General features: G+C 43.2%; 1 protein-coding gene across 1 annotated transcript; it reads left to right on the top strand.

Moving 5' to 3' along the window:
* The first annotated feature begins 1,270 nt into the window (after positions 1 to 1,270).
* Positions 1,271 to 11,033, top strand: ARRB2 (arrestin beta 2). Its single transcript, XM_074311699.1, has 15 exons — positions 1,271 to 1,435; positions 4,535 to 4,565; positions 5,158 to 5,218; positions 5,388 to 5,432; positions 5,690 to 5,886; positions 6,557 to 6,616; positions 6,992 to 7,059; positions 7,432 to 7,567; positions 7,946 to 8,030; positions 8,423 to 8,495; positions 9,026 to 9,163; positions 9,786 to 9,869; positions 9,955 to 10,034; positions 10,172 to 10,226; positions 10,564 to 11,033. Exons 1-15 carry the CDS (start codon positions 1,413 to 1,415, stop codon positions 10,655 to 10,657), a joined length of 1,230 nt encoding a protein of 409 aa, XP_074167800.1. The 5' UTR covers positions 1,271 to 1,412; the 3' UTR covers positions 10,658 to 11,033.
* Positions 11,034 to 12,860: the final 1,827 nt, after the last annotated feature.

Here is a 12,860-nt window from a genome sequence, read left to right as displayed (position 1 = left end):
GAAATCTGGAGTAGAAGGGCCTGGAACAGGGTATTAGAAAACAAGATAGTGTTAGATACAAAGGATGGAATGTCTAAGATCATAGAACCTCAAGCCCAGCTTAGAGGTGATGGCTTCTGTTTATAGCACTAAGATTTGTAAAGTGCTTTACATATGATCCTTTTTTTTAAACAGTAGTCCTTCAGGTGAATACTATAGTCATTTCCATTTGGAAAACAAGAACATGAGTTTAAGAGGGTTTTGAGAGTGTCCATGGTCACAGTGCTAGAGGCTGGTTTGGAGTCCAGGTCTTCTCTCCCACCCAAAATGCAGCACTGTTCACTGTTCCCACTATGCCATGCTATAAAGAGACGCAGTGTGGAGACCACACTATATAATTAGGTGCTAAATTGTATTGGCGTCAATTGGTAAATGGGTTCAGGAAAAACACACACACACACAAAACTACAGCCATTTTGTATAATTGGAATTCGTATTGTGAAAGGTTTACAAAGCACTTTCTTATTGTGAATAAGGCAATGCGAACAGACATTAGCTTTGTTTTATAAATGAGAGCTTCAGGGATTCCCTTAACGCAGAGACGAACACGAATTGCAAACCAAAGCCTCGATTCCACATTCACGGGTCTTTCCCCTAACTACAACTGACTTTCTACTGGTTTGTTAAATAAATTTTCTATGATTCAATTAGTGAATGAAAATGAGGGCGGGATGGATGAATATGGTAGAGGAAGGTGGGAAGAAATAGCTGAGAATGGAGGAGTAAAGAGTGCAGAGACAGTGTATGGTGAGGTATCGTGAGAACCGCGCTAAAAGGGGACTGCTAGTCCTGGGGGAGATACTCGTTTTCAGTGGCTCAGACGCAGGAGGGTTCAGTGTACAAGATGTGTACATTCTCCAGACCCTGATTCAGCGATCACTCATATCCAAGGAACGAAAAAGAGGGAGAGAAGGGAAAAATATCTATTCCGCTACTGGGCTTGTGAGCCTAAACACGAAGAGAATACGCAGGCTAGTCTAGCGAGGCAAGGATGGAGAAGAAGGGGCGAAGCTTCTCTTTTTAACTGGGAATCAAATCGCTGTCTGGAAATGCGGAGAGTTTGGGAGAGAGGAGGGGCCGAGTAGCAGAGAGCTCTCCAGAGCTGTTGCTGAGGAAGCACCAATTAGCAGTTGGCTGGGAGGTGGGTTGCGCTTCGCCGGCCAGTCGCCTTGGAGAATTGGAGATTCGGCCCAAAAGAGGGAGGGGTAGAGTCCCCACCTCTATCCCCGCTGACGCGTCGGACCCGGGTTAACTGGGATGGATAGGGGAGAGAGGTGGTGAGGAGCTTGCGCAGTGGTGGCGGGGAGGAGCTGGGCCAAGCAGCGGGCGAGGGAAGCTGTGAGCTATTAGCCGGGAGCATTGCTACGCGCATCATGGGGGAGAAAGCAGGGACTAGGTAAGTGGGATGGGGTCTGCAAAAGGGATGCATTGCTTAGAACCAGGTTTTGTAACACGGGTGCCTACGTACTCTCTGGACAGACAGCATGGGAAAGAGAGCTGGGATCAGACGTCTGCGGAATGAAAATGGGAGTGGGGGCAGGGGGCCTGGAAGGAGCGGGCTTGTGGGTCCATGGGGATATGAGGTGGATAGAATCAGCGTGCATGACATACTAAAACGAAAGAGAATTCGGGGCCTGGAGTCTGCATTCCTGAGGGAGAAAAAGGGGCGGGGGGTGGGGTGGGTGGGGCCTGAGCTGTCTTGTGGTTGAGATGCTGGGACTCAGAGAGGAGCAGCAGGTGGCCTATTACCCCCAGGAACAGTGCTTGGAGAGGGAAGCCTAAACCCATTGGGGAGAAACAGCCCCCCTCCCTCCATCTCGTACCAAACAAACAGGAAGTGGGCTGTACTGTAGTCCCCCGCCCTGGAAGAGTGCCCTCTACCTGCATCCTAGCCTGTGATACCCATATTTTATCTTCAACCCCCAAGGATTTCGAAAGGCAACAGCTTTTGGAGAAGAGTACATAGGAGGGACTAAGAGTTGATTGATGCTACTGAGAACCCACCCTAACATGCTTCTGTCTCCTATTCTAGCACTATTTGCCTTTAGCATACCCTCAGCTCACTTAATTTTAAGTCAAGGCCCCTTGTACTCTCCATATCCTCCAACTTCTGTTTTTTGGACTCCAGTAAAATCTACTTCCTATTGTGACCCAATACCCACTCAGGGGCCTAAGGCTGGTTTCTGGTAGGAAGTGGGGAGAGAGGCAAAAAACAAAAACAAAAAAACCCTGGAAAGACTGAGAGTCTGTTCTGACAGCCTGACTTGTCTTCTCTCTTGCAAATTTCAGTGAAACCTTTATTAGTAGAAAGTGGGAAGCTAGGTTTCTTACTCCAAAGATGAATGTTTGGGTTAAGGGGAGAAACAGTTCACAAGGGCAATCTGTGAGATATGGGTGGATTAGAATTCCAAAGGAAAAAAAGGAAGTGGTTGACTTGAGACTGTCCCCTTTTTTCTGTTCTGACTTGGATTTTTGGGGGGGAGTGGAGTAAGTAGGGGATTGCTGACATGGCACTGTTTATCACACACCACTACCCCTTCTTTGAGCCACAGGAAATGGAGAGAATAGCAGGAAATGGGGGGGGGAAGCACCTGCTCCTGCTGGCCCTCCCCTCTGGGCAACTCCCTTGAGCTCCCTCAGTTATCTTCACTCTCCACACACATGAACTCCTCTCTAGATTGGGACAATTAGCCACATTCAACAGCTCTACTGAACAAATACATATTTATTAAGCTCTTATATGTTATCATAAAGCACTGTGCTCAGTGCTTATGGATACAAAATCACAAATGAAGAATAAATAGTGCCTTCTCTCAAGGATGGATCAAAATTCTCTCTTGGGCAAGGGCCAGTGACCAATATCACAGTACATACCATTCTGGGACCTCTAAGATGACAGATCTATAGAATTTAAAGATGTAATATTTGAGATATAATTTGATTCCCCCTTTTACAGAAAAGGAAACAAACACAGTAATTTATTCATTATCTATATATCCATATATATTACATAATAAGCTTAGGATTTAAAGAAAAGACCTTTACCGCTAAAAAAAAAGGTTTTGTTTTTGTTTTTCCCAAATACACCATGCTACTTCTCTCCCTTAGTGTAATTTGGAATGGGGAGCCAGGGAAGAGGGCAGATAAACAAACAAAAAAGCATAACTACCCCCTTGAGGGGAAATATCAGAACAGATCTTTTATGACAACTTTTCATTTTGGTGTCTAGCATTTGTTCAATTCTTTGTGACTCCATTTGGAATTTTCTTAGCAAAGATACTGGAGTTTGCCATTTCCTTTTTCAGCTCATTGTTATAGATGAGAAAACTGAAGCAAATGGGGTTAAATGACTACTTACAGGTAGTAAATGTGAGGCCAGATTTGTATGTAGATCTTCCTGATTCCAGGCCTGGTACTCTGTACCATCTAGTTGTTGATTGGCATATTGAAATTAGTTTTATTCAAAAGGCATTGATGTGAAACATGAGTGTCTGAGGGGTAAGCATGGAATGTCTCATCTAGAGAAGGAGCAGATCCTTGAGCAGTTGCTATGAAAAATAATCCCTAAATGATGTCATGTTGGGATCTCAAAGACATCCTATCCTCAATCCCAGGGTGAAGCTTAAAAGGCGACCTAGAAAATTGTAAGTGGAATAGGAACATACCTAGATAATCAATTCACAAATTGAAACACAGTTGGGCAATATAATGGACTTGCAGTCAAAAAGACTAAATTTGGATTGTGTTTTCAAAACTGACTACACATATGACTGTAGGCAAAATTATGACCCTCTCAGCTTCATTTTCCTGCTCTTTAACCTGGGAATACTACCTCCCATAGTATCTATCTTATAGGGTTGTTGTCACAGCAATCTGATTTCAGAAGATGCCATAGTGTACTATATCAAGAGGATGTCTGCTTTCCCTTAGGCAGATGATGCAGATGAGGAAAATGGCTGGGCAATAGATTGAAATTTTATAGCCCCTTCTTTGTACCATTAAGAGTGAGTCAACCTCTGAAAAGAAGAAAGCAAATGTGATTTTGGAGTGTTTAGGTCTAGATAGTGATTTTTGAAACCAAAAAATATGCCCTTGAAGTCTTACCTCCCCCATGAGGGTTGATAAAGACCATATGAGGTTAGGATTGGGGAGGGAAAGATGGCAGGGGCCTTATCCCATCGTTCTGACAATTATTTATAGCTGTCATATTAGAGGAACAAAACTCTCCCCCCTCCCAATTCCTTCACACTCAGGAAAGGATTCATGGGAAACAACAGAGCTAGAAGGGAACCCAGTGAGGCTGAATGATTGCCAAAGTAATGATCTTCCAAATCCCATTAATTTCTGGTTCAAGATTGGGGCCTCCTTGGGGATCTGGGTTTCTTGGGAAGGTGAAAAGGATAGTGAATTGGCATAAGGGGCAGCATCCTAGAGTAGGGTAAGGGAGTCCTTTGGCTCTCTGAACATGATCATATTCTTCCCTTTGTTTTGGTAGGGTCTTCAAGAAGTCCAGTCCTAACTGCAAGGTAAGGCCCCTTTGGCTCAAAATTTCCTGCTCTTTCCCAATCTCCTTTCAATAGGCTTATTTTCCTATAAAGATTCCCCAACCCCTCCCCCAGCTCTCCACTTCCTGTCATATCTAAGAGTTGACTTCTCCTCCCTTCTTGCCACCATAGCAACATGCATGCTTGTATATATCCCAGGGACTGAGGGCAGATGTTAGGAGAGGCAGATGTTTTGGTCTCTGAGATCAAGAAGGGGAAGGGAGAACCCTAGATATCTGGGCTATAATCTGTTTACCCTCATCCCAGGACCCCTAGTTAGGAGAGAGGCAGGCCAGGAGCCATTCTGATTGGCCTCCTTGGAGAGTAGTATATCCTTAAAGTCTTCTTTCTCAGGAAGAGTCTTGTTTGGAGTCAAGGCTACTAGGCAGCTATGGGAGAGCAGGGAGGGAATTTGGAGGTTTCTATAAGAAATAGCGGTGTAGGGAAGATTGGACATGGGAGGTGAATTCCTTCTTGGTACCCAGATCTAGAAAGAGGATACTTTGAGCTTGAGGGCTTACTTTCTGACTTGATCTCAATACCTTACTTCTTATTCCCTTTGCTTCTCTGCCAGCTAACAGTGTATTTAGGCAAGAGGGACTTTGTGGATCACCTGGATCGAGTGGATCCTGTGGGTGAGTGGAAAGGCAAAAGCTTTCACTGGCTCTGGACACAGAGAAACAGAAAACTCTTAGGGGACTGCGTCAGTATGTTATGTTTCCTTCTGACATCCGTAAGTGCCAAGGTAAGGTACAGATTTTGACCAGGCAGGATCTAAGGTTACATTGTAGATCTCCTTTACAGATGGAGTAGTGCTGGTGGACCCAGACTATCTGAAAGACCGAAAAGGTAAGGGACATCAAGGATGGGGGGGGTTCTAACTAGATGCCAGAGAGAGTACAAGTAGAGGGGACTCCTTAGTAGAATTAATAATGGAACAGAGTGACAAGGGTATGGGGTTTTTCAGGTGTTTAACAAAAAAGAAATGAAGAAAATATCAAATGTCAGACAGTATTGCTAACTAAGAAAATTTTAAATGAGCTTTTTAGGAGGAAGGGAGGATTTCTTCATGACATCTTTTTCCCTTTCTCCCCAACCACTCAAAGTATATGTGACCTTGACTTGTGCCTTCCGATATGGTCGTGAGGACCTGGATGTTTTGGGCTTGTCATTCCGAAAGGACCTGTTTGCTGCCACATATCAAGCTTTTCCCCCCATCCCTGACCCACCCCAAACCACCACTCGCCTTCAAGAACGACTGCTGAGGAAGCTGGGCCAGCATGCTCACCCTTTCTCCTTCACAGTGAGATTTTTTCTTTTTTACCTCTATCCCTTCAACACCTTCTTCCCTGTCAGAATCAGTCTGATCCCCTCTACGGCAAGTTCCTTAGGATTCCCTCCTCTGGATGATATGGGACCTGTCAGTGTGTGTTTGGGAAGCTTAGGTTACCTCATTATTAGCAGATTTGGGATCTAGACATAACAGAAATAACTAAGGCTATCTAGGGATAATAAAATTGACACACAAATATTGTCTGAGTCAGTACTCTGCCTGCCAGCTTTCAGGAAATCCTTAGATGGCTTTCCTCCCTAAGTAGGGAGGAAATTACTCTTGTTTAAAAAGGCAGTTTGAACAGTGCATAGAGAACTGGCCTTGGAGTTGAGAAGACCTGGATTCAAAACCTGCCTTTGAGGCAAAGTCTCTCTTTGTGCTTCAGGCAACTCTTGACTATAACTTGAAGAGCAGATACATCAATAGAATTGGTTTCTTTCCCAGGAATTCTCTACATTAAGTGAAAAGTCCAGGCCAAATTTTTCCATCTGGATGGAGTTCTCCCAGCTCTTCCTCTATCATATTTTTTTTTGTGTGTGTTTTTTCAAAGAAGGGATTATCCTTCCTTGGGGAAGGATTTTTTTTTCTTGGGGGAGGAGAGGGTCAGGGGAAACTTGCCTCCTTCCTCCCACTCTCCCAGATTCCACAGAACCTGCCCTGTTCTGTCACACTGCAACCTGGACCTGAGGATACAGGGAAGGTAAAGGGAAGTAGGGTGGGGACAGAGGGAGGGAGATGAGCAGGGTAAAAGGACATTGACCTAGATCTGAAAGCTAGTGTTGGGAAATGAACTATAAAAGGAAGTAGATGATGTTTTTAAGTAGTATAGACTGAGAAAGAAGATAATTATACTTGTTGATATTAGATTTGAGAGGTAGGGGTTGGGGAGTTTGAGGATGAGAAAGCAGACTAAATTGTGATTGAAGAATCTGATAGGCAAGATATGGATGGAGGAATGGGAAGATGCTGAGAGGTAACATCCTTTAACATAGGATTAGGAGGCAGGTTGAGGGAGGGCCAGTGGTTGAGATACTATGCAGAAAACTAACTCTAGTTTCTGCCTCTTCCCATTGAGGCCTGCGGAGTAGACTTTGAGATTCGAGCCTTCTGTGCAAAAACATTGGAAGAAAAAATCCACAAGAGGTGAGGAGACTAATACCATTTACCCCTTGTCATTTCCCAATCTGTTCTTTCTGAAATGCAAGTAAGGATGGAAATGACTCAGGCCTGTTGAATGTCTTCCTTTTGTTGATTATTTCCAACTTATCTTATATAAGGCTTGTTTGTATCTACTTGTTTGCTTATGGTTTCCCTCTTTAGACTTTAAGCTCCTTGAGAGAAGGGATGATAATTTACTTTTCTTTATGTCCCCCAAACTTTTAGCACAGTGTCTGGCACATTGTAAGTGTTTAATAAATGTTTGTTGACCGATTTACCAGTCAGGTTGGGGAGAGATGGTATCTAGGAATGATTACTAACAGTACCACTTATCCCACCCCTAATTTCCTGGCCTAGGAATTCTGTGCGGCTGGTGATTAGGAAAGTGCAGTTTGCTCCAGAGACGCCAGGTCCCCAGCCCACTGCTGAAACCGCTCGACACTTCCTCATGTCTGACCGATCCCTCCATCTTGAGGCCTCACTGGACAAAGAGGTAAGGAGAAGAGGGGAGATCCCTGATCATAATAAGGAACTTTTGGGAGCTAGGGGATAAATGACAGGATGGAAAAGAAGACAATATTTGTAAAGCATTTAGCACAATGCCTGGCATGTAGTAGGCAGTACATAGATGCTACCTATTCTTATTTCAACTGGATAAGGCCTACCACAAATGGGATTGGACTAATGGCGGAACAAAGAATGATGGACATAAACTGAGAAAATATGGAGACAGTCTTGTTCTATTCCTTTGAAGGAGGAAATTGCCCATTACAGATAAAATAACAGATTCATCAAATATAGTGCAGAACAGTGATTAGAGTTTGACAGTTTTGACAAACTAATGGGTTCTTCTCCCCTTCCCATCTCCTAGCTATATTATCATGGGGAACCACTTAGCGTTAATGTCCATGTCACCAACAACTCCACCAAGACTGTCAAGAAGATCAAAGTTTCTGGTATGAAGTGAAAAATAAGGGCTATGGAATAGGAATTGTGGAAGACTGGAATGGAAGGGCAGTGAGGAAGACCCTGACTGGGACAAACTAGGGAGTACTGAGGCTATAAAAGGATTCATGTGTCTTGATAGAGGTGGACCAGAATGTGGGAGATAAAGGGGAGACTGGGTTATAATAAGGGTAATGGCTCAAAGAAACAAAGAATTTGGGAGACATGGATTAAAGATAAATCTGGATTGAAAAGAAGTAGAGGGAGGATTGTGGGAGTGGGAGATTATAAGCTATCTCCCCTTTTTGGGGTGGGGGTACTATGACCCAACTTCTTTTCCTGTCTGTCATTCCCATTCTTTGCCTGGTGCTTTTTGCTGGTGATTCACCTTTTCTCCACCAAGTGAGACAATATGCTGATATCTGCCTCTTCAGCACTGCCCAATATAAATGTCCAGTGGCTCTGATAGAACAAGAGTAAGTAATAGTAGCCTGATTCTTGGGGGTAAAGGCTGATGGCAAGGTGATGGCAAGGACCAAAAAAGAATTCTCAGTCTGGGTGGATAAAGAAAGGGACAAGGAGGGGGCAGCTAGGCGGCACAGTGATAGAACACCAGCCCTAAATTCAGGAGGATCTAGGTTCAAATCTGGTCTCAGACACTTAACACTTCCTAGCTGTGTGACCCTGGGCAAGTCATTTAACCCCAGCCTCAGAAAAAGAAAAAAAGAGAAAAAAAAAAGGGGGGGACAAGGAACAATATAGTCTTAAGTCATCCATATAGTCTCTGCTTTGAATATTTTCAATGATAAGGGACTCACAAGGTAACTAATTTCTAGAAAGTTCTTTCAGATATATTCTTCCCTTGTAACTACTATTCATTAAAGAGTGCTGACTAGTATTAAATAAATTTTGGTAGCAGTTTGGAGTTCTAAGAGCTAGGGTTAACTTGTGCTCTTCCTTCCAGCCCCAACATCCCTTACTAAGTAACCACTTCTTCTCTTTTCAGTGACCAGGTTTCTCCCAGTTCCACATTCTGCAAGGTGTATAACATAACTCCACTGCTCAGTGAAAATAGGGAGAAACGAGGACTTGCCTTGGATGGGAAGCTCAAACATGAAGATACCAATCTGGCCTCCAGTACTATGCAAGTGGGCAGGAGGAATCCTGTTTGTCATGCCTCTTATATATTCTTAGCTAGTTCTTATTTCCTTTTTTTCTCCTCCTCTTTTTTCTTGCCTTCAATCTGCTTGGGAACAGAGCTGAGGCCACATTTCTTATTAGCCTCTTGATAAAAATTGCTGCAGTTCAGTGAAAAGGTTTTTAAGAGTGAAAATTTGATACCTGGCTTCTAATCCAAGATTTGTAATTTAGGAAAGTCATTTCATGAGTCAGTTTATGATTGGAAGGGACCTTAGATATTTCAGCCCCTGAGAAATGAATCCATTTGCCCAGGGTTGTAGATGAGTAAGTCACACAACCAGAACTGATGCCCACTTCCTGTTGATTCCCTATTTTCTTGGCCTTGGTGCTCTATCACACTAAATAGTTGAATTAAATGGAAGATGCTTTCAGTTCCAAGTTTACATGTGGTTAACTCAAGACTCCAAGTCCACTGAAGCTCTCCTCATAGTCTGCATTAGGCACCCTTGAGGCCTATAGGAGAGCTAGAGGTCTGAGGTGGGGATGGGGAAGGGGCCAGTCCATCAGGTTGGCATTTATCTGTGCTCTAGTTCTTACCCCTAGACTGAACATCTTCCCCCTTGCAGAGTAAAGGAAGGCGCGAACAAGGAGGTACTAGGCATCCTTGTGTCCTATAGGGTCAAAGTGAAGCTGGTTGTGTCTCGGGGAGGGTGAGTATTGGTCTTCTGTTTGTTTGGGTTTTTTTCGTTGTCTCTGGCTGCCTGTCTTTTTCCCTCATGGTGTTTTTCTCTCTAGGGATGTTTCAGTGGAGCTTCCCTTTGTTCTAATGCATCCCAAGCCTCATGACCACTCCACTCATTCCAAACCTCAATCAGGTGAGTCTTGCACCTGCTCAAGTCATTTGGGGGGGGGGGGAACCTTTAAAGGTATAGAATAGGAAAGAGCTATAAAGAGGAGTTCATTCTTCTCTAGGCCCATCAACTAACTGTTCACCCCCTTCTTTTCCTTTTAGCTGCCCCTGAGATAAATGATGCAGTGGATACCAATCTCATCGAATTTGAGACCAAGTAAGGAAGACCTCTGCCTTTACCCCTCCTCCCCCTACCTCCATGGAAAAGGAAGAGGACTCCTTTTTGCTTTAAGTCTACTTTCCTCTAACCTGCTACAGCATCAATTCCCTGCCCTCTCTATTAATGGGTGGGGGTAACGGGAGAAGAAGATTCGGAGGGATGAGGCCTCAACAATACCTGGCTTAGTGAAGAGGCTGCCCAGCAGCTCAACCCTGTCACTGCTAAATCTCCGTGTCATCTGTGGCACCAGTACTTTTGCTTCTCTCTTTTGGTTGGGGTGGTGGGGAAATCTGGAGCCTCTCTATCTCATGCCCTCCCTCACTTCCTTTCCCAGCTATGGCACAGATGATGACATTGTGTTTGAGGACTTCGCCAGGCTTCGGCTCAAAGGGATGAAGGATGAAGATTATGATAACCAATCCTGCTAGGGAGGGAGAGTAGAAGAAGAGAAAAGAAATGCTGGGGGAAATGAGGGCAAGATCATGCTCCCCATTCTAATTGGGGTTCTATATGTCCCTCTAGGCATAAAAGCATTGTACACAATTTTTGATTGAAGCTGGGCATTAATTTTAAGCTGCAGTGGCTCCCTATAACAGCAGGCTATGTTTGTTATCTATATTGGGGGTTATTTTGGGGGGGAAGTGAGGGGATAATTGGGAAGAGAGAGAACCCTTACCTTCCATATGTATATCTGTCACTGCCTCTATAGAACCTCTTCTGGATGGGGGGGAAAGTGGTCTCTTGGGAGGTGGGAGAGTTGCTATGGATCTAAGCAAAAGGGAGAATAATTTTTTAAAGCCAAAAGTATATGTGTTTTCTCTGACTTGGGGGTTAGTAAAACATTATGGGGGAGAGGTTGTACCATTTATTTTTGTTCCTCAGAAGATCAGATGATCAGAAATTTGAAATAAGGAGAGATAAAGAAAAGAGGTACGGACACTTGAAACTTCAAGGGTCATACAGGCATATAGCAGACTCAACTGAATCTGAGAGCAGTCCAACATAGAGTGTGTTCATCACTTAGAAAGGCTTGAGCATTCAGCATCCAACTTCAGAAATTCAATTTCATCACTTCACTCTGAAGGACACATTTTTTAAATCTTTTTTTAAATTAATTTTATAATTATAACATTTTTTGACAGTACATATGCATGGGTAATTTTTTACAACATTATCCCTTGCACTCCCTTCTGTGCCAAATTTTCCCCTCCTTCCTTCCACTCCCCCCCCCAGATGGCAGGCTTTCCCATAAATGTTAAATATGTTACAGTATATTCTAGATACAATATATATGTGTAGAACTGAATTTTTTTGTTGCACTGAAAGAATTGGATTCAGAAGGTAAAAATAACCTGGGAAAAAAAAACAAAAAAATGCAAACATTTTACACTCATTTCCCAGTGTTCCTTCTCTGGGTGTGGTTATTCTGTCCATCATTGATCAATTGGAACTGGATTAGCTCTTCTTTATGGAAGATTTCCACTTCCATCAGAATACATCCTCATACAGTATCATTGTTGAAGTATATAATGATCTCCTGGTTCTGCTCATTTCACTCAGCATCAGTTGATGTAAGTCTCTCCAAGCCTCTCTGTATTCATCTTTTTGGTCATTTCTTACAGAACAATAATATTCCATAACCTTCATATACCATAATTTACCCAACCATTCTCCAATTGATGGGCATCCATTCATTCTCCAGTTTCTAGCCACTACGAAAAGGGCTGCCACAAACATTTTGGCACATACAGGTGAAAGACACATTTTTTATATAGCTAGAATTTATCCTTTCCGTCTCTAATATTCGTATAGATTCTCTAGCTAGCCTATATTGTGTGTGCTGACAAAACAAAGTGACAAATTACAAAATGTAATTTTACTTTTTCTAACTTATGTGCAGAGCAGAAAATTACTCTTTACCATTAACTTACTGGTGGGCAAAAAGACAATGTATGTCCAGTATCAGACGTGATACTCAGTGGTGTTTTTAAAATGGGAAATGCATAACTAAAGTTATCTTAACCAAAAGAGCCACACACATCCTGAGAATCTACAGCTTTTTTATGACATCTTAAATACCTCAACTTTTTGCCAAATTCACGTTTTCACTTTGTCTTCAAATTTTATCCTGGCTTTAGTCCTGGAGCCCTGAGTTCACTATGATGAAGCCCACTATTTGGGGAGGAGAAAACAGGCTAGCCCAGGCTATCTCCAACCTACCTTGGGGAGCCATAGATCCGAGGAAGTTAGTTTGAAGGGACCAACCCCTATCATTTCCAAGATGAAGATTGGGTTAGAGAGTAAGTCTGACTTATTTAACTGTCACAGTGACTGGGCAAGATTCCAGTCCAAGTCTTAATAATAATAATAGCTAACATTTATAAGTGCAGCTAGGTTGTATGACGGATAGGGTATCGGGTCTGGAAGGCAATTTCACCTTCCTTGATTTAAATTTGGCCTTAGACCTTCATTACCTGTGTGCCCCTGAGCAAGTCACTTTTAAATCCCACAAGCCTCAATTTCCTCATCTGTAAATGAGCTGGAGGAGGGAAATGGCAAATCACTCCAGCATCCCAGCCAAGAAACATCCAATTGGGTGGGGGTCACGAAAAGTTGGGCTCGCCTGAACAG

The sequence above is a fragment of the Sminthopsis crassicaudata genome, chromosome 4 (genome assembly GCF_048593235.1).
Source record: "Sminthopsis crassicaudata isolate SCR6 chromosome 4, ASM4859323v1, whole genome shotgun sequence".
Lineage (NCBI taxonomy): Eukaryota > Metazoa > Chordata > Mammalia > Dasyuromorphia > Dasyuridae > Sminthopsis > Sminthopsis crassicaudata.
This window is presented reverse-complemented; position numbering and strand designations above follow the sequence as displayed.

Excerpts from the sequence above, each read along its gene's own strand:
- ARRB2 (XM_074311699.1), top strand. The coding sequence starts at position 1,413 with ATGGGGGAGAAAGCAGGGACTAG. Across the intron at positions 4,566-5,157 it reads AGTCCAGTCCTAACTGCAAG|CTAACAGTGTATTTAGGCAA; the intron begins GTAAGGCCCCTT and ends CTTCTCTGCCAG. Across the intron at positions 9,870-9,954 it reads CTGGTTGTGTCTCGGGGAGG|GGATGTTTCAGTGGAGCTTC; the intron begins GTGAGTATTGGT and ends TTTTCTCTCTAG.